The sequence below is a fragment of the Suillus discolor genome, assembly GCF_016758755.1.
Source record: "Suillus discolor strain FC423 chromosome Unknown F5147scaffold_81, whole genome shotgun sequence".
Taxonomy (NCBI): Eukaryota; Fungi; Basidiomycota; class Agaricomycetes; order Boletales; family Suillaceae; genus Suillus; species Suillus discolor.
Genome location: NW_024541328.1, coordinates 119,139 through 146,992, shown reverse-complemented (window position 1 = coordinate 146,992; position 27,854 = coordinate 119,139). Strand labels below are relative to the sequence as shown.

Genomic DNA, 27,854 nt, shown 5'->3' with positions numbered 1-27,854 from the left:
TGTTATATCGTTACAAGGGGCTCAAAGTCTATCTGGTCTGCGCCAGATCTGTGGTTGATTTTCCCAGGCTGAGTTTCATTGAGTTTCATTCACTATTTAAGCCTCAAAATGCTGTTACGCTGATCTCTTTTCTTTCATTGTACTACTGCATGACTACATACTATTACTATGTATGTAATGTACAATAGCCATTCAAGTTGTAGTATCGTAGATTTACAATAGTGCTGATCTACGATACATACGATACAACCATCTCACAGTATTTACTCCTATTAAATCATAATAAGCGCAGTAACCAAGGGTAGGCTGAATAACCAAAATATGAAAGACACAGATTTGTGAGTGCCCGTAGTGCCATATGTTGACCGGTTTGACAATGATGATTGTTGTCTAGATGTCCAACTTTAAGTCATATATCTGACAGGATGTCCCCTACACATACCTTCTCATGTCTTTGCCCAACGATACTTCTCTAACTGGTCCTCTAGGGGGACCATCCTTGGAACCTTCGCCTGGCGAACTTGTGTCAGCACTCCATAGGCTGGGCTCTGTTATGCGAAAGTGCGCTCTCAAATTTCAGTCATGCCTCTACTCCTACTAACATCATTTCCCTTGTAGTTTCACGTCACGGAACTCACCATCGGCTCAAGGTCCGCTCTTACCAGAACATTGAGATCATATTGACAGACTTCAAGAAAGTACACCAACGTACTTACCTTATATCCGATTCCGCCCTCGTGCTATGAATGCGGTACTTACAACATCTCACCCCTCTTCATCTATCGATGCAGTGCCTCAGCACATGCACCCGGCGCCTCAGCCCATGCTGCCAGCCCCTCAGTTTCCACCCCCTACTTCTGTTGCAGTTTTGAGTCAAACACCGGCTGGTCGGTCAGATGTCCCTCATGTTGGATTGAGTGTAGATCGTAGGAGTCATCAAGCATTGAATTGGGTGGTTGAAGTGCCATCCCACAGAGGCAGCAGTCATTCAAGAAGTCCCAATATGTCAGGTTGTGCCAGTACTTCATATTTTGGTCAGTGTCAAAGCACGTGTCCTACGACGTTTCACACTAATGCGTCATTACAGGTACTGGGCATCAGCAGATGTTGACTATGCCTCCATCTAGTGGTGGGGAACACGACATTTCGATGGCATATGAACATCTGCACCAAACTGACACCAACCATGTCACACCTCCAATCCAACCTCGAGCTGTCAGTATCGCCCCCGCGATGGACACAAGTCCCATCGTCAATTTCAGATCCACAGATCCCCCACTCCAAACTCCTTCACCAGCAAGACATTTTATAATGCCCTCTGCCATTGAAAGTCATCTTGACCGCCTTGTTACACAGCGCCTCCTCGAACTGTCTCATAACGTGTTGACACCGACTCTGAAGCAAGCTATCGATGCCATGATTCCTTCCATGGTTGAACGGCTATCAGACAATATGAGAAACGCCCCCATTGGTCTCCAGCGTCGTACTCATAAGGAGGATTCTTCGTCAGATACTCAAGCAAGTGACAGCAATGACAATTTGACACCTTGTCCCTGCCGGAAGCGCCCCAGTAAGAGAGGCCCAAAGAATCATTTGCATGTACGTGTGTCAACATTTTGATTCAACCATGGTAACAAATTATATCAGCTCGCATTCCGCAGCTATTTACAAGAGAAGAGGCTACTAAAGGGTAAAGACGGCTCGCTGCCTCAATCTCCTCCAATCGAAACAATTCAAGCCTTCAATCACAATCACGACTGCTGTCCCACCCTACAAGACCTCTTCATCGACTGGAGCGACTCACTAAAGAAGTCTTTATGGAACACAGAAATAATCAACCTCATAGTCGTAGACTTTCAAGCAAAGATCAGGAATGGCAGCTATGTGCAAGTTCTTTTCCATGCGGAAGCCACAAGTCTCGACAATTTGCATTCATTGTGCATCGACAAGCTACGCAGAACTCAATACCAATGTCGACAACATGCGCAGATAAGTGACTATCTCAATCTCGACGAGATGAATCATGCATCCCGTCAATTGTCAGCATGCAACGAGCGAAGTCAGTGCTTAGATAGGTGTAATACTCGAAAACATGGGGTAGGCAGATAGTCTTTTATCCTGGTATCATCTGAATGCCTTTGTAGACTCTCGAGAGACGTATAAAGATAGTGGCACAAAACCGACACCGCAACCCTGATACTTGGGATACCATCAAACATATTATCAATTGGTTAGATGTTGATGGTGTTAGTGGGGATGAAACGGACATGCCAATTGGGGTGACACCAAAGGTAATAAGGCGAGTAGGCCTTCCATGGCTCAATCCCGACATCACTCACTTACTCCATGCTGTGGAGTCATATGCTCCAGCAACTCATGAAGAAAATATGACCATTCCAATCGGAAACTCGTCCCTTCCACGTATCTTGGAGCCGAAACGCACGGCTCAAAATTCCATTGCCATCCAATGGCTTCCACGCAACTGGTATAATGACCACTGGTATAAAGCTAATTCAACCAGTGCCCATGCTCTCTTAGGGGCTCGCAAGCCATTGATCCTTCCAACGTTGGAGCCCTATGGTTCTCAAAAACGCCCATAAACTACAATGTATCTTGATATGATATCTGTTAGACCATACGTACTCCCACCCCACTTACATCGTGGACAAATACCGGAAAATGGATTGTGGGAATGTCCAGCTGAGTTCCATTCATTGTATTCACTATATAAGCCTCCGAATGTTGTTTTCGGTTCTCTTTTCTCACTTCTCATCTGTATATCATACCCATTTCATCATACCAACATTTGTATTAATAAATAAATATGCAAATATCATGTTCCCTATACCCGTTTTACAGGTGTCTGCCAAGCCAACTGACAGCGACACCACTGCTGCAGAACTAAGGACGCTCGAGCTGCCGCTATGGACACTAGCACAGTCACAGGACTTGCACCCATTTCTCCCTACGGGCGACACACCCATCAAATGTAGCTGTTCTATGATGCAACCTTTCACGACCAATACACGCTGCCGAGATACCACTCTCAACGCCATGGGCAAGGAGATGAAGGGATATTTGGTTGGTCCAATGCCGGTGGAACAATTTCTCAAGGAGTTCCTATCGCCTTCAGCGATCCCGGATCATGAACCTTTAACCTCCTTCTCTGATGGTGCGTTCGAGAGCACACTCTCTGCTCTCCAGGAGACGAAAGCTTATGAACCATTTGTAAGTGCTTTAAACATGATATTAAGATCGCTGCTAGTCTGACTCCGAGTGCAGATTAACACCATGTCATCTTTTGCTCCTGGTCTATCGTTTATCGACACCCACAACCATCCAGACACAACAAATTGCAAATTATTCACATTTCAAATCAAACCAGACATCTGCGTTTATGCCGATGGAGCCTTGCCACCCCGCGCTAGACAATCCTCCTGCGATATCTCTGCCGCGGAAGTGATTATTGAATTCAAGTGGGATCCCCATCATACTCCATTCTATACGCCTGCAAGTGGCCCAAGTACTACAGCGCACTTCATATCTGAAACCGACAAGGCCATGGACACATTGGGACAGATAACGAGTTATACCACAGCCCAGCTTGGCGCACAATACCATACTCACGCATTCTCCATTCTGATCGTATACGATCAAGCTCATATCATAAGATGGGATAGGGAGGGAGCTACAGTTTCTTCCGCCATCAACTACAATGAAGAGCCACATCTAGCTGATTTTTTCCATCGTTACGTACAAGCATCGCCTGCATTGCGTGGTGTCGACACTTCGGTAACGCTTGCTAGTGCCGAGGAATCTCGCCTTGCAAGATTGCAGTTAGGCCTTTCCGCTACTAGATGCATGTTGAAGGTGGCTGTCCCTGATATCGATAACACTGGCTCGGTTACCTTGGTTTTTCCTGCGCCTTCACCAGTCGGTCAATCCCCTATTGGCCGATGTACACGTGCATGTCCTGCGTACGATATTGACAATGACAGAGTTGTCATGTTCAAAGACTCTTGGTGGGTCGCAATCGCCGATGTCCTACCAGAAGGCGAGACATACAAAATATTAAAAAAAACAATGTTTCCAACATTGCATCGTGCATTGCATGTCACGACGTACCCTCTATCCCTCAACAAACCCCGCAGACTCACAAGTTAGCAGATGCTGTCTGGGCGTGTGTTACAGTAACATGGCACCAGTCCCCCGCCGGCAGACAGCCCTCTGCCACCCGCACGGCTATAGAAGATAGAGGAGTCTCACCAGCTCTATAGACGATGAAGACGATAGATGATAGATGATAAGCGGCAACTGCCGGCTTAGTCAGCGGTCTGGACCGCACGTGACATGGACATGACGACATAGGTCTAGAAGACCTATTTATGTTATCAAGATAGAAGGCAAGCCTCGTGTTGCCTCATGTACTGATAGAAGGATACCACGTGGATCCTATCTCTGATGGAAGCGTACCGCATGGACGCTATCTACGATAGAAGCCCGCCTCATGGACGCTATCTCTGACTCATGTAGATAAGCATATTAGAACCCAGCTTTAGGCTGAGCTTAGATACGATAGAGTAGCCTTATATAAGGTCGAAGATTACAAGTAGACGTTCCTTACTTTAATCTTACTAGGTACTACCCAGAACTAGTCTAATCAACTAGGTTTTCCCCTGAACTCCTTGTCCCGCTAAAGCTACCTGCTCGACATCGACTCGTACCTTCAGTGACGCCTCTCACTGTCTGTAGCCTCTGCTATCATCTCAGCGTAACCCCTCGTTAACCACCACGAGCTACGTTCGAGTACGCAACCTTTGCTTGTCTGTAAAGGCCGACGACTCTCAGCACTCGGTACCACTGTCGTGGTTGTCGCTGTTAGAACTATCCTAGTCGCACACGACCGCTTGTCGTAACAGCGTGTTCACACGACGCGATCATTCCACACATTCATTATCGCCTCATCCTCAACATTGTGGGCAAGCAGTTGTGTGAATTTGAAAGCTCTCACCAGCTCGTCACAGCCGTTCGCGATTCATTGATTGGTACATATTTTTGCCACCACACCTCCCAAAACGTATTATATTCATATTGCTACAGCTAGTGATGTGCACGGCCCGGCTTCAGGCTGTGGGCCGGCCCAAGCCGAGCCTGATTAGGCTGAGCCGAGCCGGGCCCAAGTCAGGGCCTGACCACGGCCCAGGGCCCGGCTTGACATGTTGAGAAGCCTGAGCCGGCGGCTCAGGCCGCGGCTTTAGTCCCTGTGCATCCATCATTGACATCCATGTGTCCTTACTTTAGGGAGTCGAATCGTCTGTTACAGACTTCCGTGGACATCCGGACATCAGGTACGAGTTTATTTACTATATCTAAATCTGTCTAACCATTACTACTCTAGTCTCTTCCGCAAATCCAACAAACACTTCATATGTCAGAAACCCAGGTGAGTTGCCCATCTTTGTGCTTCGCACCGTCGATGTTACTCTATCTCATGTTGCTTTGTGTTCGAAGTATACTTTTTCATCACGATATTGATCCTTTGTAGTGGGATAAAAGGTATTCATGGCTATGGTACTGGTACGTCGCTACCCTTGCTCTAACTTGAAAAAATCTAATGGTCGGAATGGTCCATACAGACAGTGACAATGAGCCACGTGTAGTGTGTCCAGTGCGCAAAGTCAAACTGACCACTGCACTCCTGGAGCACTCTGAGAAGGCAGCTCTCCCTTCTCAAACAAGAGCCATCAATGCCTTTCGTGCTGCAGAGGCATTGAAGCGCACCACCGATGACACCCATCCTCTGGCCACCGAACCACCACAAGCACCCATCCCGTCTGCTCCTGCACCGAATGTCGACACCACCGCACCTGAAACCACCAGCAAAAGGGCACGTGTCGAAGAAATCAATGAAGATGAGATATCCGGTGATGATGAACACGAAGATGCACGGACGAATCCAAAGTGTAAGTCTATCTGCAAGATAATGTACCTTCCTGACCTAGTGTCGTCAGGCAAACGAGTCCGTCGCAAGAAAGCTGCTAAAGCTCAAGAAGATGTTGACGAAGACGGTATTCTTGCAGATATTGATGTCCAGCCCATCATCGATGAATCTCCCACATGCGAGGATAAAACTCGCGACATCGACCAATTCTTCAGTCAACCGTTGGAGTGCACTCACACTAACGGCAAGGTCAAAAAACATCGAAAGTGCAAAGTTTGTCCGTACGTTGTCACATCATTTGCATATGTCTTTACATCACTAACACTACATATTTTAGGGCTCAATGTACCATTGTAAACGAGACATCAACCCTCCGCCGTCATGCAGAAGCCAAATTCGCTGTATGTTCTCATTTATTTATTTGTTGATGTACTAGATCTAAATGTCCATAGGGAAAATACCGTACATGGGCCAAGGCCAACGCCTTCACATCTAAATTGCCGGGTGACATCGCAGCCAAGAAAAAGAAAGCCGCACAAGCACAGCAAATGATTGATGCGCACTTGACTGAGCGCAAATTGTCGGAGTGTGACATCCCTTACACCCACCAGAATTTTAGAAAAGCTGCAATTGAGTGGCTTGTCACCACAGATCAGGTAAGACTCATTCATATTGATATTGTCAGCTGTAAACTAACAGAATTTAGCCCATACAGGCTCTTGAGCACCCTAAGTTCAAAGAAATGATAGATGTTGCCTCGTGTGCTACACAGGGTGTCAAGATTCCAGGCCGAAAGGCCATGCGTGCTGAAATCATACGTGTTTTCAAGAACCATTTGACCAAACTCAAGAAGAAATTGAATGTATGTACCATTCTTCACAGTATCTGCTCTTATCTGACACGATTTTAGAGCCAATCCGTCAGTGGTGCAATCAATATCACATGTGACGTGTGGCAGGCCGATAACTCGGATGGTTATTTTGCTGTCACTGGACACTGGATCGAAGAAAACGATCCGATGCAATGGGTACCTGGGAATGCATTACTTGGCTTTACTCAGCTCAATAATGCCCATAATGGCCAGCACCTAGGGGGTGCATTATTCAAGGTGCTTGATCGTGTCAGTGTCGCACACAAAGTCAGTAAAAATTCCACCTCCTCAATGACTGTGCTTATATCTCGACCTAGATCGGCCACGTTGCATGCAACAATGCAGCAAACAATAGTACCATGCTGCAGGAATTCTTGAAGTTGTATGAGGCGAAGTACCACAAAGATTTCCCGTGGCGTCAACGCAAGATAAAGTAAGTCTTTTCAATTTGGTTGATGGAACTGCTAACAACCCTGACAGTTGTTTAGCGCATGTTATTAATCTCGGCACGCAACGACTCATCAGTACCTATAGCAAGGCACCCCACTACGACCCCCATAACCCGCATGCTCACGAACCGGATCTAGCTCAGAGGGTCAATCGTGACGAGATTGGTCTGGTCCGCAGTATCTGTGTCAAAGAACGTTCCTCGGTGAAACGGAAAGAGCTATATAGAACTGTTCAGACGAAAGCAGGTGTCTCTTTGCCAACACAACTACTAATTGATATGAAGGTCCGCTGGTCTTCGACTTACATTATGCTTAATCGTGCCAATTGCAACAAGCAGGTATGATACACCACCACACCTTTTTGTTCCTACTCTGACTTGCCATTACAGCATGTCGATATGTTCATGTGTGAAATGGGACGCCAAGAGCAAAATTTATTGAAGCATGCCAAAATCGACTTTCTGCAATTGACATCTGCGGAGTGGACACGGGTTGGCCAGTTCACGGACCTTCTTTCATATGCCGACGTGGCACAGCAAGCTTCCTCGTCCGATCGAGGATCAACTCTCCATCTTGCAATTCCTGCACTGGAGACACTTCACAAATCATGGTCTTCACGAGCGGAAAGGCCCAAGTATATTCGGTTTGCCGGCGCACTCAAGGCAGCAGCAGAGAAGCTAGATGAATATTATGAGAAAACTACAGACACCGCTGCCTATGTTATTGCCATGTGTTCGTCATTTTCTATTCCAATCATTCTGACTCTAACATACTCTACCATACTAGTACTTGATGAGGCCGCTCCCTCGGCAGGTATGACCACTATTCAGTGGTGGGGTGTAAGTCACTTTCACTCGCTACTCACTTGATGCTGACTATTGTTTTAAGATCAATGCCCTAAGGTATCCAGTGTGGGCTTCGCTGGCAAGGGATTACTTATCCATTATGGCAGCATCTGTCTCGAGTGAGCGAGCTTTCTCACAAGGAGGCATCACAATCACCAAGCGGCGTAATCGGCTGAAAGGAGACATCGTCGAGGCTCTACAATGCGTAAAGTGTTCTCTTCGTAACGAACTTATATTCCGGGAGCCTGGTCCCTCATCCCTTACAGAAGAAAGTGAAGATTCCAAACATGGGACTGGCGGGTTAGAAGTCGAGCCAGCAGATGATGAGGGGTGGGATACACTGATTTTGGAGGAGGAAGAGTCTGATGTTGATTCAGCGGACGACGACGAAGTACTGTAGGACTCGAGCACTACTTATATTGAATTTCGAGTCATTTTGTTTTTGAAAGCCGTCATTGAGCCCAAGCCGAGCCGCGGCTTTGGCCCACGGCTCGGCCTGAGGTTTTGCAAAGCCCAAGCCCCCAAAAGCCGATCACAAGTCGGGGCTTTCAGGCCGAGCCAGGCCCGCACATCACTAGCTACAGCTCACAAGGACGCATATCACAAGGCAGGCATATTGCATCGAGACCTCAGTGCAGGAAACATTGTCATCCACGACGGCAAGGGCATTCTCATTGATTGGGATTTATCAAAGTTAATCGACATCAAGGGTGCTCGGCAAGTAACGTGTACAGTTCATTCATTCCGTACCAAAGCTTGTTAGTATACTAAATCTGTTGAATCTGTTGTCACTAAGGGAACCTGACAATTCATGTCTGCCCACCTGGTCGAAAATAAAGACGCCACACATGATGTCGAGGATGACCTAGAGTCTAGTCTCTATGTCGTTCTATGGGTTGCCTTACTATGGACAGAGACATGCTTGACTGCCCCTGCATGGTCATTACTCATGAAGCAGGTCTTCGAAGTTGATGAATTGGAAGGGGTTGGATCATCTACTAAATCGGCTTTTCTCAACTCAAGAACACAACTTAGGGGTGATGTGTTTATCGACCGCAAACCGCTCAACAGGCTCATTCTTGCAATTACCGAGCTCTTCGCGCCTTGGTACATTGTGGTCACTCGGGAGCAGCAGGATGCTTATGATCAAACATGCGAGCACATGGAGAAGACAGACACCACTAACATGACCTTCATCATGAACCTCTTGAAGGCGAATCCTGCTTACAAATTGAAGATGGACATGGAGATCTTGAAGTTGCACGACAAAATCATCGACGTGTATAATTTTCACCTTCAATTAGAAGGCTGGCCTCAAGATCCTCCTGTGGAACAAATTCTCACCTCCAACGGGAAGTTCCACGCAAAATTCCTTGTCTTCACGAAGTTGCTATGTCCTTCACAGGTAGAATCAACGACATCTAGCAAGAGACGTAGAGTTGGGGATAACTAGCCATACGGACATATTGCCTTGCACTTGGTTTGGTGGTATCTTGTGTTATGTTTTAGCCTCACGATACTTTTTGAATACTCCCTTACATTCTCTGTTGCATTGTGTATCAATAATGATTCATGACTGACCCACGCAACATTGATTGCTGCAACAGTAAGGCGCATATAAGTTACAGCCTGGATAGAAAAATCGCCCCAAATGCGATACCCCACTCGGATAACTTAAAAGCATTCATTCTATTCTATATATTACAAGAGGTCCGTTCACCTTCCGACGTTTTCTAGCGTAAATTACAATAAGAGATGAGCCTGTACTACGTTCTCTGTTGTCTTTTCCTTTCTCTGTTGCAAACAGCACTTCGAGTGTCTCAGTGACATCACGCTCTCGAAAGTCCGGTCTGCATCAGCACTCTTCATTGCAGATTCATCGAGGTTCAGATTCCTCACAGGAGAGAGTGACATTGCCTGCCTCGCATCACATTCTCTTTCAATCCAGCACGCTCAAGCTGGACTGTAAATCGCAGTTTCCCTTCTGACCTGCTTATGCGACCACGTTTAGCGGGTGAGTCAGAGAACATTTCGCACTAAGCCGTTTGAAAGCGCTGACAGTGCCTTGGCGGATCGAACGTGACAAAGGTGTTCAAACTTGTGATCATTAGTTCTTCGGGTTATCTTCGTCAATACAAATGGTAGGGTGGAACGGAGGGTTTGTGAGGGCTGGACAGCATAGCCTCACAGACACTGCCCCACAGAGACCGCAGCACAGCGCATACAACACTTACTGTAGGAGAGAGCCAACTGTAACCAGGTACAAGAGGGGACTTATAAATAGGACAAAAGAGAAAATACATGCGAGAGGCTGGTAATTATAAGACTGATGCGCAAAAATGTACATGTGCCTCGCCGACAAAACCCTGTCTACTCCATAGGTCGGGGATTGTTGGTCCTATATTACTACGTATCTATAAGCTGAGATCACGAGAAAAACTAGAAACAAAGCGAACATTTGAAGCTTAAGTAATGAATGGAACTCAGGCTGTTGCCGGTCAACCAACTTTGTCAGCACCTTCCGGCAATTTCCAGTTCACTATTTAATCCTCTATAGACCCGACCGACTCTGTTTTTTTTTCCACCACGCACTCAGTAGTAGTTATGGCACTTTTAGTGTATTTGTGTTGGAGTGTAGTCGAGACTCCTGTTGTTTGTCGCGATGCTAGTATTTCATCTTGTATGTTGTCCGTTACAACGTTCATAAGTAAGTTTCTACTGTATTTGCAAGTCAATGAACCATATATCAACCCTATTGTCATCCCGAATGTTGATTAATTATGTTTAGTATTTCTAATGCTCCTAAACGGTTAGTCTATTGATTGTTGTTCTACTACGTGAGTCTGGTAGCAAGACTTCCATCGAATGAATCGTCAATTTATGATCTACTCAGTTGTTCACAATAAAGAGAAGGCACGCACCCTCCAATGCAGTCATTGCGCTGTGCAATGCATCCTGGACAAATCACAATAAGACAGATTGGTATTGGAACAAGTGAGCGAGTTTGCCATTTTTACAGGACGGCGCTGATCATATAAATTGGATACTACATTGCAGCTATTCTTCATAAACCTCATTCTGTCATGGGTATCCGTCAAAGTCAAACCCGCGCGAAGGTAATACCTCCTGTATGACATGTTTTGCAATCCTTTGATACAAGAATTTTTCTGCAGATTTTGTTAGGCATTGAGAATACAGATTCTCTAATGTCACTGGACTGCCTCTCATCGGTGCACTCCCTGGAGGTATGTTCAATTCAAGATCTCATTGCGTATCACTCAATAACTAATCATTCTGCAGGAGTACGTTCCTTCGACGCGAAAGGCTGTAGATCACTTTCTTGACGATTATGAGCGGCCCACTCACAAGAGGCATACATCTGCGTTCTGGAATGGAAAAAATCAATCTTTGCAGGATCCAATCCACTCAGATCTTCGACAGGCCCAGACACTGTCGTTTGTATGTGGCTTTTCGAAATCCTCGATCCCTAAGAAACGCACTCTGGTCCGCATGTATGCAATCAAAGACCTAAGTGTAGGTCACCCAGTTCATTTTCCATATATGTTGTTTAAATCTCGTTGCGTTTCATAGGCTCAGGAAGAAGGTCCTCTAGGCCATTTCTCAAGGGCTCATGAAGGGCTCGACATCGCCAGTATCACAAAGCCATCTGTAAGAGCCGAAAAGCAGATGTCAGAGAATTTTCTGGAGCAGGATAAGGGGAGGGTAAAATGCAAAGCCTCTGATGTGCCCAGCGGATCTTCTCCTTTAATGCCTAAGAGGCTCTCTTGGTCCCGCTTGTCTGTAATTGCCGACCAAATCGTGAGTGCGCTAGATACCTCATAGCCAAACTTATCTCATCATATTTTTTAACAGGTTCTGTCACTAAGAACAGAGGTTTCAACTGTCCAACCACTGCCCTCATGTTGGCCATTTCCCAATGAACTTGTTTTAAAAATTCTGGAAGACATGCCAACTCAGGATCTGTGAGTCATCGCGCAGGTATCTTGTCTCTCTCGGGAGTTAGCTGCTCCTCTTTACCTCCGCTCCATAGGCTTATCATTTGATGATACCTGCCTGCACATCAGCACACAAGCGTGTTTCACCCTTCTCCTGTACAGGCGCTCAACTTTATTTCGTGCGCCAAAGTATCTGCGATGCAATCTCCTCAATGTGGATGATCGCCACCTTCAGGCGCTCTCGAGCTTCATAGAGTTATTGGGAAGCAATTCATCCTTATTTGTCTCCATTGTGAAAGATGGCGAGATGCTGGGAGATTTTGCGCCTCTTTTTCAGTCCATCCGAGACTCGGGCTGCAAGAGTCTTCGGTTCTTGGATCAGTGGGCGTCTCACCTTGCATACCCTCCACTGACTCTTCCTGATTTTGTTGCTGCTCCGGATCTTGCCATCACAAATAACTTTCACATTTTCCATGCCAACTCCCCAATATTTTTCTCCCGATCTATGGTCGCACTTACCCTCTCGTCCTTGCAGAGCTCTTCATTGAGCGTTCTCCAGTGGACGGTGTTAATGCGTGACATTCACTTCCCACACCTTCGTTTTTTGTCTATTGACGTCGAGTGCCCTGCCACTGCGCTCGTCGAGTTCTTGACACGGCATGGAATTCACCAGCTCTGGCTTTACAGTATGCGTCCGGAGATTGTTTCTCTTGATGGCATGGACCTTACGCAAAATGTGACCACTCCCGCATTCCCATACATAGCTTGCGCTCTGTCGCTGGACCGCACTGGTACATTTTGTTACTATTAGACAAGGTTCGTTTGCCTCTACGTATTCAAAACCTCGACTTGGAGCTGGATAGCCACTTTCTGACATCCACTCCCAATTACTTATCGGCAATAATCAATATTACCCAACAATTTATCTTCATAGATCACCTGCGACTCAGCTTTTACGACGGATCATTGATTTCTCAAAGTTTCGATGTCTCATTGGGCGAATATCGAACTATTCCGGTCAAGAATCTCACTATATTTCTACCACACTGGTACAAATATTCAGATCGACACCCTTTGGTGAGCGCTTCACATGATGCCTTTCACGTTAAGCTAATGTCATTTCAAGGTCGGGTGCAGTCCTTGGCTACAAGCCTTCCAGCACGTCGAGAAGGTTTTCTCAGGCCTGGAGACATGACAGCATCTGAGCGGCAGGAGTTGGAGGCTGCTTATCGTCATCCAGAAAATCCTTATTGTTTGGACATTGGCCATTTTATGTAACATCTATATCTATGTCATACCACTCCAGGCGTACTGTCTTCCTCTACTGCTGATGATCCTTGTACCCACTCAAATACCCATTTAGTGTATTCCTTTACTGCTGATGATTATACCCACTCAAATACCCACCTAGTTTACTCTAGAATGTACTGCGTCTGAATATCGGGAATAGCCAGCAAGCACAGAATTTCCCAGGCTGAGTTTCATTCACTACATGAAGCTTTGTGCGTGTTTCTCTTTCTGTTGCTTCGATGTATTATTAACATAGCCTATGATCAAGGTACTTCATGCTTTGTACTACACATTGGCTTATGGACATACAACGCCGAAATCCTGAGAAGTGTCAGTCATCATGATTGTCTAAACCATGCCCTAGGACTTACCCGGTTCAAAGGTTTCACCACAACATTGGTTTCCCCCCATTTCATTGATATTGAGTGGCAAATGCGACTAGTGCCTACTGGAACAATGTCGAGATGTTGGCTCTGGGTAGAACTCCAGAGCTGTGCACCAAAGTCCCCGTATGCTTGGAAAGGATCTTGGTGTTCTGCCGCTAGAGGTATGTTATGCCGCAATGCAAAATAGTATGTTTGCTGATCTTCCTCCCCTGTGGAAAAAATGTACTCGATCACGCCAGGCACAAATTCTTGAAGTGTCCGCTGGAAGAACACATTTGAGTCTTCATTTGACCAGGCGTGACTGGAGTACTGCACGCCCAAAACATTCAAGTGCTTGTATAAAATAAGACGCTTGCTTCTAGCGTAAGGACGCCCTTGACATAGGTGAGTTTCTGCAATTTGCCATGCTTTCTCAAGACCATTGGGAACAGGGGTCTTGAGGACATGTATATCCTGATGAGAACTGGCATTTTGTCCGACCGTGGATAGGATATTCATGTTAGTTTTCTCGCCTCCTGTGAATGGGTCACAGTATTGACCCAAAATTTCCATTGCTTCATTGAGAATGACAGGTCCCATAGGATTCTGCATCATAGCTTTAACGTTCGTGGCCGCGCAGAACGTCTCCAACATTGTCTTCTCTAGTTCTCCTGTTATGTTGTTTATACTGTTCATGTCTTTATTCTTGGAACATATGCTCACCTATCTTGTAGTTCGTGTTTGTTTTTTGCAACACACCGATGATCCTCTCAAACGGGAACATCCACCAACCGTGCATAGGACCATATCTCAAGAGGAACTCGCGAATGTGTAGAGCTGCATGATGATTGGGGCACCACGAATGGTGCGGAAATATCTCTTGAATGCACTCGAGGTACACCTTCATATACATGGTGTATTGCTGAGCGTGATGAGGTGACGTCACATGTGAAGTTCCCCAGTGGATCGCAGTCGCAAGCAGCATCATGCTGTGAACCAACTTCTGCCTTTGAGATCTGTGCTCTGCGCCATCAGCCACACGTCCTGATCCCCACAAATGCATAAGGGCCACTGGTAAGTCAAATTCAATTGATGATTTACATTGTTCTGCCTTAAGTTTGCCGTGTTCCGCGTCCCCTAAGTTTTTTGGTGGGCCACAGTGCCACGATGGTCTCCGGACCCTTCCCAACATTTCCTGAATATCGTTGATCTCCCTATTTACCAAGACTTCGGCTGATCTGCTCAGTTCAGTTGTATGCACTTGTGCGGCATACTCCTCTATCAATTCATCAGTAATGAACGCCTGATCACAAGGACGCAGCTCATTCTCCCCAATCTCGACATCCATAGGGACACATACTGGGAGTGCAGACTTTGGACTCGTCAGATGATTCAGTGTTCCACCTCAAACCGTTAACTCACTAGCAACGCTTCAATCATATCTTTTTTCCTAGGATGTGTTCTATTGGACAACTGCACCCCATATTCCTGGACTAGCGCTTCCAGGACCGCGACACGCAGGCGGGTCATTGCAGACACAGTAGGGTTTGACATTAAAGTTTGTCTGCCCTTCTCTAATTCTTTCGAATCGACAGGTCTAGGGTTGCCCTTCCTGAGCTCCTTGTTCGCTTGCTTGTCTATCATGATCAAGTCTCTGAAGTGGTGTTGAACCAATCCCAAGAATAGATTATGCATGCCATCGATTACGATGAACCTCGTTGGATCCCAGTATGGCAGCCGTAAAAGTTCTGACCATCTCACCCCATATTGCTTGAATATCTTGTCGCGATTCACCTTCGTCTCGGCATTTTTCCACTTTTCGGCAGCCGCTTTATGTTCCTCGAGTGTACGTCGCGTCCATCTTTCACAGTCAAAGTTTGCAATATTTGACTTCATGAGCCAGCACAATCCACACATTTGGTTTGCAGTTGGGCCCGCGCAGCCTGCTATTTTACGAGCCATGGGCAAATCGTTGACTGCGACAGCAATGACAGATTGGGACAGCCTTCCTGTTGCGTGCTTGACTGTCTTTGTGAACCACGTCCCATCTTTCCAGGATGGCAGGAAGAAATCGACTACCAGACGAAGGAAATGATTTATCTCATTGAGAGCCAGCTCTCTGGGCCCTGGGATGATGCCGACTAAGTACATATTTTCGGCTTTGTACCGGAGGCTCGGTGGGAGGTTCAGCAGTCCCATCGCGATGGACCCGATAGACTTCTTCTTACCCGAGGTTTTATTTCCATAAGGGTTGAACCAATCCACCGAGAGACTCCACGCTAACCTGAGATCGGTCCTCTTCAATCCATCGATGAAGGGCTTCCCATCAGAACCCAGAATCTCTCCAATTGCTGTGCCATCCTTGATGTCCCATATCTGCAAATCATTGCTGACCATCGTCCCCCGGTCCATGGCCTCTTCCATGCCAGGACGGCTCAGTAGGCCGGCGAGAAAAGAGTTGAAGTCTTGTACAACGTATGGGCGCACGGGTACGTACAATACTTGACCACTCTCCTTCGTACGTTTCACCAGCAATTGCCTGCATGGCTTGCTTCCACGGTACTTCTTGTAGGAACAGCGCTCAGGGTAACCCGACTTCTTCCTCATGGCTGGTGACTTTTTCTCTGCGTTCGGCAGGTAAGTGCATGAGCATCTGGCGCAGGTGGAGAAGGTTTTTGTAACAACTTCCAGATCAAACTTCTTCCATACAGAACGGATATCACAAGGAATGTATCCCTTCGACCCATCATATCCTTCTGAGGCGTTACCGAGCATGGTCTTTAGGAGAAGATTCAAGAGTTCCAGAACTGCATTACACCATGGCCGGGTAACATGGCCCAGGAAATTCAAGACCAGTGCAATGAACATGGCGAGGAGTAGGGCAGGCTTAGCATTGCTGAATCTTTCCAAGTGGCAGTCTGCTAATGGTTAAATGATGTGCTCTGTGTAAGTACGTACTCCTGACCTGTTTCAATAGTCTCTGATGCGTCGTCTTTTGAATTGGGATTCTGTGCGGTCCTATGTGCAATTACACGCATGACGCTTTCCGCAGCCTCTTTAGTTTCCTGCAACAGCTGGAGATGTGCATGGCGAAATTGCTCATTACAGGCATCAGTTCCAATGTTCGTGTTCATCACCTCCCTCAATGTCTTCTCCATCCAGGCATGTTCTTCCAAGAGTGCCGCCAGTGTTTCATCATCACCAGTTGTATCTAGCTTGTCTATGACATTCGTCACTGCATGGACACGGTTGTGGGCTTCGCAGTCGAGAAGATATAGTACGTGATAGTCTCTCCATGCTTCTTCTTCATGCTGACCTGAATGCTTTCTAGAATTGACATCCTGGTCTGCGAGTTTCATCTGTGACATGCCCAGGGCGATACTGCGCACATAGGTATCATCTTTTACTGTATCATCTTCCAAGGTTATCCTGAAAATCTTCCTGGCAAGATCCTCGTCATCGGCAGCCTGTGCCATTGATAGTTTTTTTCCCTGAGCTAGATTCTTGGTGCCGGTTAGTGTTTCATTTAGGATTTGAATAATAAATGCTCACGAAGTAAATCCTAACAAGGGGTGCAAGTTGAGATATGGAGAAAGAAAAACGTCAATATGTCAAACACCTTTTTGTAATGAATGCTGGAGTCATGATCTTTCAGGTAGCTGTTGTTTTTGCTTTACGGTTTTGTCACATTGTTGTGCTCCTTGTATTCAACCTTTCGTTTTACAGTTTTGAGTTGTCTATGTATTCTCAGCATTGTGCTCCTTGTATTCTGCTCCTTGTATTTAACCTTTCGCTTTACAGTTTTGAGTTTTGTCTATGTATTCTTGGTGTTGTTCTTTCGTTTCCATCGTTGCCGTTGTCTGTGTCACACTTTGACGTCATCGAGTAGTAATGTCTGATATCTAACATATATGCCCCAAATTACTTTGCTTTTTGTGTGACCCTTCTTGCACCCATCTAACCTACCCCCCAGCCTGCCCATGCCCAAAGTTTGCTCACACTGGTGATATAATCGCCATTTTGTGCCTCTTACCATGCATTGTGAATTTCCTCCAGAACGCCCACTGGACCCTCCCATGTTAACGCTGCATAAAGTCTTTCCGCGAGAAGTCAATTCAATTCCCCCCACAATGCCAGGCTTACCAGCTCCTTTGACATTATTCCCTCCTCTCAAGATTCTGAAACCTCGAGGTGAAGTCAGCCGTCTTAACCAAGGAGGCTACAACTTGCAAGAGAAATTAGGGTGGTCATTATCAGAGTACGATGAAGTTCGTGTATGTGTCTACTATGCTGTGTTTCATGTGGGTGCCTACTAACACCTACTTTGTAGAGTTTCGTCATCCATTTAGCTCGCGAGCACCTCAATGTGCGAAGGTCCTGGAAAATGCAGTTGGTTCCAAAATTGCAATTAGTTTTTTCAGAGGTGAATACTGATTACTCCTTGTCTCGAGTTAATGTTTACTTACTTCACCAGGCAAAGAGCCGCTATCCTGTTCTCAAAGACTATAAAGATGATTGGGTAGTGTCAGATTTCTTGCGGGTCTATCTTAAGAATAGCAGTACTTGCGCGAACTAAATGTAATCGGAGAATGGCAAACCAAATCTTGGCCTCCCTTCCATTTAGTTTCATTTCATAACTTCTACGGCCGAGCCTTTTAATTCTGAACTGAAGCCTCGATTTCATCTTCCAGAAGAAACCCATCACAGTTGTCTCTGATACCTTGGGTCTTTTTGTCTGAATTGACCCTGTGAACCATTTGGCAAGTCAGGATTGGCGCGCGCCGCTATGTTAATGTAAATAGCATTGATTTTTGTAGCAAGGTTGTGAGTTCTCCGCTTAAGTGTCCCAAGTGCCCTGTAAATACGGTACTGAGTGCCCCGCCTAGTGGGGCACTCATATGGTCTAAGTGCAGTTCTAAAATTGTGGCTAAAATAAGGCTCTCGACATATTCATGCACATGTTCAGCATATCTCTTAGCACTTCTCACCGAACATAGTCAATGTCTATTGTCTCATCAAATGTGGAACAGAGTTAAAATATAGTACATATTTGATCACTCGACATATCTGAAATTTACTATTATGTCTGCAAATGAATCACAGACGTAACATGTCCTTTATCTGGCTAAGAATCTAACAATATATCAGCCCTTGTCCACATATTTAACATTTTTACCCACACATATTCACCATTTGATCACGAATATTTGACCACAACTAATTGTGAACATTTTCCGACTCTGGTCTTAGATCTTTAGTGCAAACACAGCCTTGTAAATATCAATAATTTGTCCCCAAATTTGAGTAGGACATGTTGTGGAGCCATATTTGGCTGTGTCTCAGGTGTCAAGTGAAAAAGACATAGCTATTTTGAGTCTTGACGCAGTGTGACGTGCATGTGACATTCCATGACTCCGCTACTGAGACGTTCGAGCTTCAGCCAAGAAAGTTCTGCACATTTTTTCCACCGTGACTATTACTCATGTTGATCAACATCTATAAGCGAGTAGAGGTTAAGCATCCATGTATATAGATAAGCATTCGGACTATCTGCGTGATCGTATCAGCTTGCGATACATTCTCGTACCTAATTAAGATGTCATTATTGCATTCAGTGTATGCTATAGTTCGAACATAGGCTGGAATGAATGTGCGGAGTGGAGAGGGAGCACAAGACGTTGTCAAATATTTGTTAAAAGCATGAGCGTACTCCTTAGATGCACAGCACGTAGCACCGGCCGCAGACCTGTGCGCTTCATCTACACAGCAATGAAGCTGTCCCACAGCAAACATCAGGGCACCGCATGGGACACAGCTTAAAACGACCTGAACGAACGACTGCCCTCAACTCCCAACCGAACACCCATTGATCACTGGTAGTAGAGCACTGGGCTGGCATGAACGTCGTTTTTCGTGAGTGATGCTCTTGACTCTTCGGCCGTTTAGAGCTGACCACTTGCTTACTAGTAACTTCGGATACCCACTAAGATCCTTTGCGCGTTCTCGGATTTTGCTGCACATTCATACACTGTCTCGTAAGTGAGGATTGAATCCTGTAAGCACGCTGTCTCGTGAGCAATGGTTTGCGTGGTGCTGATAAGCATCAAATTGAAAGGAGATAGGCCTGCACTCATTAGCAAACTTTGCCACTGCCAGATTATCATTCAAAGATCTCGGCAGACTTCTCTCGTACAGAGTCTACGATTTTCCGTAGTTTGAGATTCTGAGCGCGGAGCATGTCTTCCTCTGCTAGTAAAACGCCACGTCATACAATGCGAGGCCATACCGACTGGATAAGCGGTATCGTACACTTGCAGGGCGGACGACACATCGTAACATGTTCGTTGGACGGCTCACTCCGACTATGGAGCTTAGAGAGCGGCGTACAGATAGGTGAGGACTGGCGGGACGGGAATAATGCAGTGCGGTCTATAGCACTGTCTCCAAATGGAAAGACAATTGCAAGCGGAAGCGAGGACGGGAAAGTGAGGTTGTGGGACGTCAAAACAAAAAAGGTCATTGCAAAATGGATGGGACACACCAATGTTGTGTGTGCATTGTGCTGGAGTGCAGATGGCGAGCGACTAGCGAGTGGATCCTGGGATGGGACGACAAGAGTCTGGGATGTTGACAGCAGCAAAACTGTCCTGACAATCGAGACCGGGCATGATTGGGTGTATGCGGTGATGTACTCGCCTGACTCTTCAAAACTTGCGACGAGCGGTTATAAGGAGAGCGCTGTGCATATCTGGAATGCGAAGACAGGCGAACGTCTCAAGACACTTGAAACATCTGAAACACACAGCTGGGCTTTCGGCTTGGCATGGACGTCGGATGGAAGCAAGCTTCTCTGCAGTTCATATAGCCCGATTAGGATATTCGACACTGCCACTTGGCAGCAGATTGCCACGCTTGAAGACGGTCACAGTGACGTTGTCTTCGCCATCTCCTTATCTCACTGGGGCACCCGCCTCCTTGCAAGTGCATCATGGGATAAAACAGTGCGTTTATGGGATCCTCAGACCAAACGCCCAGTCGGACCACCCCTACAGCACAAATGGGGTTTGCGCTCTGCAGCCCTTTCCCCTGATGGAAAGACGCTAGTCACTGCTTGCGAAAACAAGAACGTGTACGTATGGGACGTTCATGCCATCCTCAACTTGAAAGAAGCTGGCCCTGAAAACCTACTATCCAAAAATAATTCAAGAATACAGCGCATATTCCGCTCTTTGCTCGATGGCAAGTCATTTTTGGAAGTACGTGCCGTGTTTCCAATCCTTCTCACCATTATAACAGTAATATTTCAGGCTGATGTTACGCAATATCCCGACCAGTTGGGTGGACTCGAACACAACACATCTCAAGGCGGTTCAGACATACAGCACACACTGCCCTCTTCGCTCGATAGCAAGTCGTTTTTGGAAGTACGTTCCGTGTTTACAATCCTCATTCATTATAACAGCAACATTCCAGGCTGATGCTACGCAATATTCTGACCAGTTTGGTGGTGTCAATGAGCTCTCACCAACGTTTTTTGACGGCATGGAAGCCGATGTTAATGTACGTAATCAGTATTTTTATTGCTTAGTTCTTATCTAGACCTCTGCTCTCACTGGCAGTCCTCTCCAATTGGTACACACCCTCATTCCTCCGTAAATGCACTCCTTTCATCGCTCCTCCACCGCTTTCGACACAAAAATGGTGAAGCGACTGAACTTCCGGAACCCTCCACGCCTTCGCGGTTAGATCCGCATGTGCTCCTAGCTCGCCTTTCCTCATTTTTACCTCGACCTCGGCCCAGAACTGATGAAGAAGCCGAACCTCATACCACAACGCCTTTCAGTTTGCGTCCAGATGCACTTTTCAGTCGGTTGTCCTCACATTTCCGCTCTCAACCCCACACCAACGAGAAAATCGAACCGCAACGCTCAAGCCGTCCTCATGTTGTCGAAGTGGCTCCAATACGGGACAAGCAGGTATGCTTCTCTTGAGTACCTCATCGCTTTGGTTTAATAATTTCTGTTCAGTCTTTGGTTGTCGCTCGGGGGCCAAATTTCATGAAAGCAAAACGAGCATATGAGCAAACCCAATCATATGGCCAACCCCAGGCGTCGTCATCGCACAGTCAGCCTACCGATGCCTCGGGACCCGCGAAACCTCCTGTTCCAGGTGCTAGCACTGCCACAGCAGGTACAGCAGTCGCACAGTCACTACTCATCCAATGGTGGACCCAGATCGTGCTGTTTCTCTGCTGTGTATCTCCATCACACGTTAATAGTCATTGATACAGCTAGCGTTGTAGCATATACTCAACTGTCTCACCTTTTCCAGTGATTCTGCACTTATATTTCTTTCGCTATGCCTTTCAGCACATCATCAATCTACTTTCCTCGTCATGATTCGTTATCTATGCGAGATTTTTGATATTCGACGTTTTCGCCTTTAAACAAACGAGTGTCCTTCTGCACCAAAGGCCGCAAGGTCCCACCGCAGGAAGATTGTGAACGTACGTTGTCAGCACTTTGAACATATTGCACCGTTAGTATGCTCCATACCAAGAGCAGTCCATTATCTGTCACCCGTGATATTAGGCGTTCATCCAAGCTACAGCACCCTGTAGAGGATTGTTTAAAAGTATTACTCACAGTTGGTGTCGCTGCTTTTCGAACAGATAACATAATTGCTCTTCGGGGCTTCACTCTAGGTTCGTACCTTCACTTAGATGCCCTTCGAACGTTGTTAATATTCTCCCTAGAACATCAATGTTCCTTTCCCTTTGGGAGCACCTAAAATTGGAGCTACAGCGCCATTGCCTGGCCTTGTTTTCCTCGACTGAAACATAAGGAAATCCTGTCAGGCGATGGCGCTGCATTTTGAGCAGGTTGCAGAGTTGTTTCGCAGAGTTAAGTTTCACTCTAGGTTCGCACCTTTGCTTAGTTGAGTGATCCTTTGAATGCTAATCAGAAAAAATGGAAGTGTCTGAATTGAGTCGCAGCGTCATCACCCTCAAATCTATTTTGAAATATGAAGAAATTCTTGCAGGTGGCAGCGCTGCATTTTGAATTGCATCATTGCTCCGTTCTAGGTTCGCGCTGTCCCTTGGTTGTTGGACACAGCACTCACACTGACCACGTATCCTTGGCAGTCTTGCTATCTCTTTCACCAGTGCCCCTCCTGGCACAGGATAAATGCAGCGCCACCAAGCACCATTGCGAGATGAATGTCTTTAGTCCACTTGGACTCGTTGCAGACCCACGCAGTAGCTCAAATGTCCGGCACTACCACTTGTTTGATCAATAGTCATTTCCTTTTTTGTTCATAGGCAACACTCTGCGTACTGTCTCGCCTCCTTCGAATCTTGACGCTTTGATCTGCAACACCAAGGTAGGTCTCCAGTTGTTACAGTTGATATCCTCTCACAATTCTGCACATCTAGACTGTCTATAAAGCTCAACAAGACCTCAAATCATGTCTAATACAGATGACGACACCTTCGTCCTCATTTCAAGTTCCTTGTTCGATTCGGGTAGTGACATTTCAAAAAACCTGATGCACGACCTCGATATTATGGAACCAGCGGGGGAAGAGAACCAGTATAAACTAGCCACTTTCTGGCGTCACCAGTGACTTATTTTCTCCTAAATTTTCCGTCTCTCTCAACCAACTCAATCACAGGTGGCCAGACCACCTTTGTCTTATCACGCTTGAGCTCGTTGTGTATTCCATACCACCATGAGAAATATCCATGGCGATTGAGTGGACACATGGAGTTCCTGGCTTGGATGACGTGGCTGGTGTGTGCGTGCAGTGGGATTCGGAACGACAGGGCGATTTAGCAATAAGAAGAAGTACGAACGAGCACGGCCGGAAGTGAGAGTCGATCTGCCTGGCGCTTGAAGCTTGAAGGTCCAAGCTCGTTATCTGACTCGGAGATCTCTACAGCCTTGGATTTCCTCTCGCACTTGGTTGGCGTTAGTGAGATGCCAATTTGTCGACAGTAGTTTATATTGTGCACAGATGGCACAGATCCACCGTGCTCAAACGATTTCTCGTGCTGTGAACTCAATAGCTAGCCAGGGATTGATTGTACATATCGGTCTCTTTATAGTGGTGAATTGTAGCGGCGCTGTCTGCTGTGCAGATCAATACATCTTGAGAGCAAAAATGACAGAAGATTCAACCAGTTTGGCCACAGCACTGCCAGCACCCAGCCTGCGTATAGTAAGGTGATGTCCTTTCTATGCAGTCCAAAGATTGTTTAGAGGAAACGCATAGGCCTTCGCAGGTTATTAAAGGAGGCGATGCTGTCATCCGCCTAGTGGCACTGGCAGCGGCACTGGAAGCAGTAAGGAATATGGTGTAGACGATTCGAAAGAGCTTCATGGTTATCATTGATATCTGGTATAATTATGCATCAGCTGATGTGACCTTGTGAGGAAACCACATACCGACAGAAGACTGATTGTGCAATGTGCGGGAAGTTGCTATGAAGAAGCCTTAGAAGAGCTATTACGTGTCGGTTTAATGAAATGCGCATAGTGTAGTGCGGGAGGGCTACTCACTACAACAGGAGATGTTCGTCTCTGAGGTTTTTTTCAATTCAACCGCGTTGATTTTATACTTGTTCTCGTTAGCGCTGGAACTAGTATACTCAGAGAAAGTTTTATACCGATAAGACATGCAGAGATCCGTTTATGAGATCCATCTCCGCATGCTACCTGAAGTGCACCAAGTTAGTTACAAGTTAAACCGAGCCAGCACAACAAGAAGGATGATGAGCAAATAACAGTATTTGCATAAGAACAAATATTGGCCACTACTATGGGGATGCTGATCAAGCAACACTTTTGAGGGGTTGCCAGCCACGCGAGTCAGCAGAGAATTTGACGCACATACGTGGAGTGTGCATACCCGACTAGTCCTGGTGCTGTCTTCCTTCTGGCTTATCGCGCCAATTGCCAATACCTCCAATGTTCCACTTTATCGGCCCAGGTTGTCACGATCCTCAACTCCCGGGCCTTTCCAATTGATAGTGTTCGTGAATGTGAATGTTTAGACATATGAGTATCTGAGCGAACAGGTTGTAGATGATCGATGAAGTACTCAACACTGGGTACGCGAACCATGGCTCCGTCGCCCATCTCTGAGCAGAGCGCAGAGATAGTGGTCAAGCGACCATTCAATTCATCAAGGACGTGGGTCAGGGAGCTTTCTGTGAATCCCTGTTTGTGCTTCGCCGAGGAATCTTGTCTGTGTTAATTTTTGGAAAACGGTACATGATATACATGTTACATGTATTGAGAGCAAAAATGACAGATATTCAACCAGCTTGGCCACAGCACCGCCAGCCGCACACCTGCAAAAAGGTAGGCGATGTCCCTGGTATGCAGTTCAAAGATTCTTTAGAGGAAACGCATGGGCCTATGCAGGATCTTTGAGGAGGTAATGCTGTCATCGCCCTAGTGGCACCGGCAGCGGCACTGGAAGCAGTGAGGAATGTGATGTGAAACGATTCGAAAGAGCTTCATGGTTATCATTGATATCTGGTATAATTATGCATCAGCTGATGCGACCTTGTGAAGAAACCACATACCGACAGAAGACTGATTGTGCAATGTGCGGGAAGTGGCTATGAAAAAGTCTTAGAAGAGCTATTACGTGTCGGTTTAATGAAATGCGCATAGTGTAGTGCAGGAGGGTTACTCACTACAACAGGATATGTTCGTCTCTGAGGCCTTTTTCAATTCATTTTATACTTATTCTCGTTAGCGCTGGAACTATACTCGGAGAAAGTTTTATACCGATAAGACATGCAGAGATCCGTTTATGAGATCCATCTCCGCATGCTACCTGAAGTGCACCAAGTAGTTACAAGTTAAACCGAGCCAGCACAACAAGAAGGATGATGAGAAAATAACAGTATTTGCATAAGAACATATATTGGCCACTGCTGAACGTTTTTGGAGGCTCCATGGAGACGCTGATCAAGCAACAATTTTAAGTTGGCAGACAGGTTGTCAGCCACGCGAGTCGGAAGAGAATTTGACGCACATACACATAACGCAGAGCGTGTGTATCCGAGTAGTTCTAGTACTGGCTTATCCAGTTGCCTGTAAAAGTGCGATTATAATGAACGATACCGACGCCAGCTACGCTCCACCAAGTGAACCATGGCTTCGGATCAATGCACGACCGTCGGCCATCTCTGAGCGGAGCGCAGGGATAGTGGTCAAGTGACGCACTCAAGTCGTCGGAGGTTGTTCGGGATGTAGGTCAAAAGAGAGCCAACGGTGCATCTCTCTTTGTGCTTCACAGAGGCATCTTATCGATGTTGAGTATTTTTGGAGAAGCGGTACACGATACATATATTGCTTGTATTGAGAGCAAAATGACCGAGAGGTTCAACTAATTTAGGTGGCAGGCTGACAGCACGCCCAGCACCCGTCTTTCACAAGGTAAGGCGATGTCCCTGCCCATTGCTTGCAGTCCAAATTTGTTGAAGAGGAAGCGCATTGGCCGTCGCAGTTTATCTTCTGAGGGGCCGTGGCTCTGTTTACCCCAGCGACACTGGCAGCGACACTGGAAGCGGCAAGGATTGTGAAGTAAACAATTTGAATGAGCTTCATGGTATCTGGTATAACTATGCATCAGCCTATGATGCGAACGTGTGAGCAAACCACATACTGACAAAGTCTGACTGTGCAATGTGCGTGACGTTGCTATAGAAGAGTCTTAGAAGAGCTATTACATGTCAGATCAATAAAATGTGCATAGTGTAGCGCAAGAGGGCTACTCACTGCAACAAGAGGCGTTCGTTTCTGAACCCATTTGAACCCAACCGCGTTGGTTTTATACTTGTTCTCGTGAGCAGTGAAGCTATATTCGGAAAGAAAATACCGAGAAGATATGCAGCTCTGTTAATTAAACCCATCTCCTTGGTAATACGCATGCAAGCCTGAGACGGGCCAAGTTGCTGATAGCCAAATCCAAGTTGAACCGAGCCAGCGAGTTGTAGTGATCCAGCAGCAAGAATTGTCAGGACTCAGCAAATTAGTATTTGCAATAAGATGAAATATTGACCACTGTTGAGTTGAGCGTTCTTAGAGCCTCAACATGGCCATTTGTGAGTGGAGGGGTAAGGATGCTGGTCAAGTAACACGTCAGAACTCGTCCGAGTCAGCCGGATGGCTATTTTGCCGGTGTATGACGTGACAAATTACATAACGTGGACGGGGTCGGAGTCCAAAATAGCGTGTACTATTTTGCTTTCTTTTCCTTCAGGCTTGTCTCAAGTTGTGTGTAAGAGATTGAGCTGAATGACTCGGCTCATTTCTCGATATACACGTCTTACCACAAGAAATATGGGCCAAGGCTCTGACCAACTTCATTTACCACGGTGATCGGCCTACTGTATAATCCAGATTCATCTTCCTGCTAACATCGTCACTTGTCTATAATCCCCCACCTGTATACTGCCCCGCCCACCCACAGACCTATGCGGGTTGGCTGGTGCTTTCCAAGTGGTAGTGTCGAATATGATTCGATCACTGGGAAGATCCAACCCATCGAGCCTGTTCAACGTCTCCTTGCAACACTTGCCTCCATTGACACGAGTCGCTTGAGTTCCCATTGGAGCGGGGCGCTCTGGCAGGACAGGACGAAAGTGGCAGGGGTCCTGGCGCAGTGGCAGGAGTCCTGGCTCGTAGTCGGTAGTCCTCGCGTGTGTCGTAGTCTGTCCTCGATAGACAGAGCCGTAGCCTCCCGCCATAGAGGTCTGGCCTTGGTTCCCTTGCAGTCCGAGCCCGTTCCACCATCCTAACTCTATATTTTTGGTTCCATCTTAATTATTATCCTGCAGTATGGAGATCCCGTACTCATCCCAGGCATCACTTGCCCGAAGTACCTATACGAGCCTCGAGGGCCAACCTCAGGTATTATTGAGGAGCTTACTTATCACCTTCGGCCTGCTGTATTCCACAATAATCCGTATATATGCTTTGCTATGTCCTATATAGATTATCGTGTTAACCAGCGCCTTGGTACCTTCAATCGAAATTGTCGAAAAGAAACTCCCGCACCTCGCCAAATCACATAACGTGGAGTGTGCGTATCCGAGTAGTCCTAGTGCTGTCTTCCT

At 46.4% G+C, this 27,854-nt stretch overlaps 9 protein-coding genes across 9 annotated transcripts; 7 read left to right on the top strand and 2 right to left on the bottom strand.

The window, feature by feature from the left end:
- Positions 1 to 448: 448 nt before the first annotated feature.
- On the top strand, positions 449 to 2,600 carry F5147DRAFT_779138 (uncharacterized protein; the record flags this gene model as incomplete). The annotated part of the gene is made up of 6 exons (XM_041442249.1): positions 449 to 561; positions 619 to 650; positions 696 to 1,034; positions 1,088 to 1,599; positions 1,648 to 2,097; positions 2,145 to 2,600. 6 exons carry the CDS (start codon positions 449 to 451, stop codon positions 2,598 to 2,600), a joined length of 1,902 nt encoding a protein of 633 aa, XP_041287408.1.
- A 454-nt stretch (positions 2,601 to 3,054) lies between these two features.
- Positions 3,055 to 4,164, top strand: F5147DRAFT_585171 (uncharacterized protein; the record flags this gene model as incomplete). Its single annotated transcript, XM_041431844.1, has 2 exons — positions 3,055 to 3,232; positions 3,278 to 4,164. The coding sequence occupies 2 exons, from the start codon at positions 3,055 to 3,057 to the stop codon at positions 4,162 to 4,164; spliced, it is 1,065 nt and encodes a 354-aa protein (XP_041287407.1).
- Positions 4,165 to 8,716: 4,552 nt separating this feature from the next.
- F5147DRAFT_585201 (uncharacterized protein) lies at positions 8,717 to 8,869 on the top strand (the record flags this gene model as incomplete). Its single annotated transcript, XM_041431847.1, has 1 exon — positions 8,717 to 8,869. A coding segment is annotated over one exon (153 nt), but the record flags the coding sequence as incomplete, so codon positions are not given.
- A 48-nt stretch (positions 8,870 to 8,917) lies between these two features.
- F5147DRAFT_657282 (uncharacterized protein) lies at positions 8,918 to 9,559 on the top strand (the record flags this gene model as incomplete). Its single annotated transcript, XM_041434244.1, has 1 exon — positions 8,918 to 9,559. One exon carries the CDS (start codon positions 8,918 to 8,920, stop codon positions 9,557 to 9,559), a length of 642 nt encoding a protein of 213 aa, XP_041287405.1.
- A 1,495-nt stretch (positions 9,560 to 11,054) lies between these two features.
- Positions 11,055 to 13,340, top strand: F5147DRAFT_657281 (uncharacterized protein; the record flags this gene model as incomplete). The annotated part of the gene is made up of 9 exons (XM_041434243.1): positions 11,055 to 11,100; positions 11,164 to 11,222; positions 11,280 to 11,351; positions 11,407 to 11,640; positions 11,698 to 11,925; positions 11,980 to 12,089; positions 12,225 to 12,853; positions 12,997 to 13,139; positions 13,200 to 13,340. The coding sequence occupies 9 exons, from the start codon at positions 11,055 to 11,057 to the stop codon at positions 13,338 to 13,340; spliced, it is 1,662 nt and encodes a 553-aa protein (XP_041287404.1).
- A 4,390-nt stretch (positions 13,341 to 17,730) lies between these two features.
- F5147DRAFT_585191 (uncharacterized protein) lies at positions 17,731 to 18,293 on the top strand (the record flags this gene model as incomplete). The annotated part of the gene is made up of 3 exons (XM_041431845.1): positions 17,731 to 17,991; positions 18,048 to 18,140; positions 18,192 to 18,293. Coding segments are annotated over 3 exons (456 nt in total), but the record flags the coding sequence as incomplete, so codon positions are not given.
- A 1,660-nt stretch (positions 18,294 to 19,953) lies between these two features.
- Positions 19,954 to 23,193, top strand: F5147DRAFT_779132 (WD40-repeat-containing domain protein; the record flags this gene model as incomplete). Its single annotated transcript, XM_041442248.1, has 8 exons — positions 19,954 to 20,973; positions 21,025 to 21,141; positions 21,191 to 21,277; positions 21,337 to 21,693; positions 21,745 to 21,907; positions 22,863 to 22,976; positions 23,040 to 23,101; positions 23,167 to 23,193. The coding sequence occupies 8 exons, from the start codon at positions 19,954 to 19,956 to the stop codon at positions 23,191 to 23,193; spliced, it is 1,947 nt and encodes a 648-aa protein (XP_041287402.1).
- Positions 23,194 to 24,942: 1,749 nt separating this feature from the next.
- On the bottom strand, positions 24,943 to 25,553 carry F5147DRAFT_720257 (uncharacterized protein). Its single transcript, XM_041438808.1, has 3 exons — positions 25,467 to 25,553; positions 25,311 to 25,399; positions 24,943 to 25,239 (listed from the first exon to the last, which is right to left on the bottom strand). Exons 2-3 carry the CDS (start codon positions 25,397 to 25,399, stop codon positions 25,038 to 25,040), a joined length of 291 nt encoding a protein of 96 aa, XP_041287401.1. The 5' UTR covers positions 25,467 to 25,553; the 3' UTR covers positions 24,943 to 25,037.
- Positions 25,554 to 25,976: 423 nt separating this feature from the next.
- On the bottom strand, positions 25,977 to 26,900 carry F5147DRAFT_840402 (uncharacterized protein). The gene is made up of 3 exons (XM_041444288.1): positions 26,515 to 26,900; positions 26,402 to 26,458; positions 25,977 to 26,348 (listed from the first exon to the last, which is right to left on the bottom strand). Exons 1-3 carry the CDS (start codon positions 26,543 to 26,545, stop codon positions 26,128 to 26,130), a joined length of 309 nt encoding a protein of 102 aa, XP_041287400.1. The 5' UTR covers positions 26,546 to 26,900; the 3' UTR covers positions 25,977 to 26,127.
- Between the last annotated feature and the right edge of the window lie 954 nt (positions 26,901 to 27,854).

Excerpts from the sequence above, each read along its gene's own strand:
- F5147DRAFT_720257 (XM_041438808.1), bottom strand. The coding sequence starts at position 25,399 with ATGCGCATTTCATTAAACCGACACGTAATAGCTCTTCTAAGACTTTTT. Across the intron at positions 25,240-25,310 it reads GCACAATCAGTCTTCTGTCG|CTCTTTCGAATCGTTTCACA; the intron begins GTATGTGGTTTC and ends ATAACCATGAAG.
- F5147DRAFT_840402 (XM_041444288.1), bottom strand. The coding sequence starts at position 26,545 with ATGGGTTCAGAAACGAACGCCTCTTGTTGCA. Across the intron at positions 26,459-26,514 it reads AACGAACGCCTCTTGTTGCA|CTCTTCTAAGACTCTTCTAT; the intron begins GTGAGTAGCCCT and ends GACATGTAATAG. Across the intron at positions 26,349-26,401 it reads TGCACAGTCAGACTTTGTCA|ATACCATGAAGCTCATTCAA; the intron begins GTATGTGGTTTG and ends TAGTTATACCAG.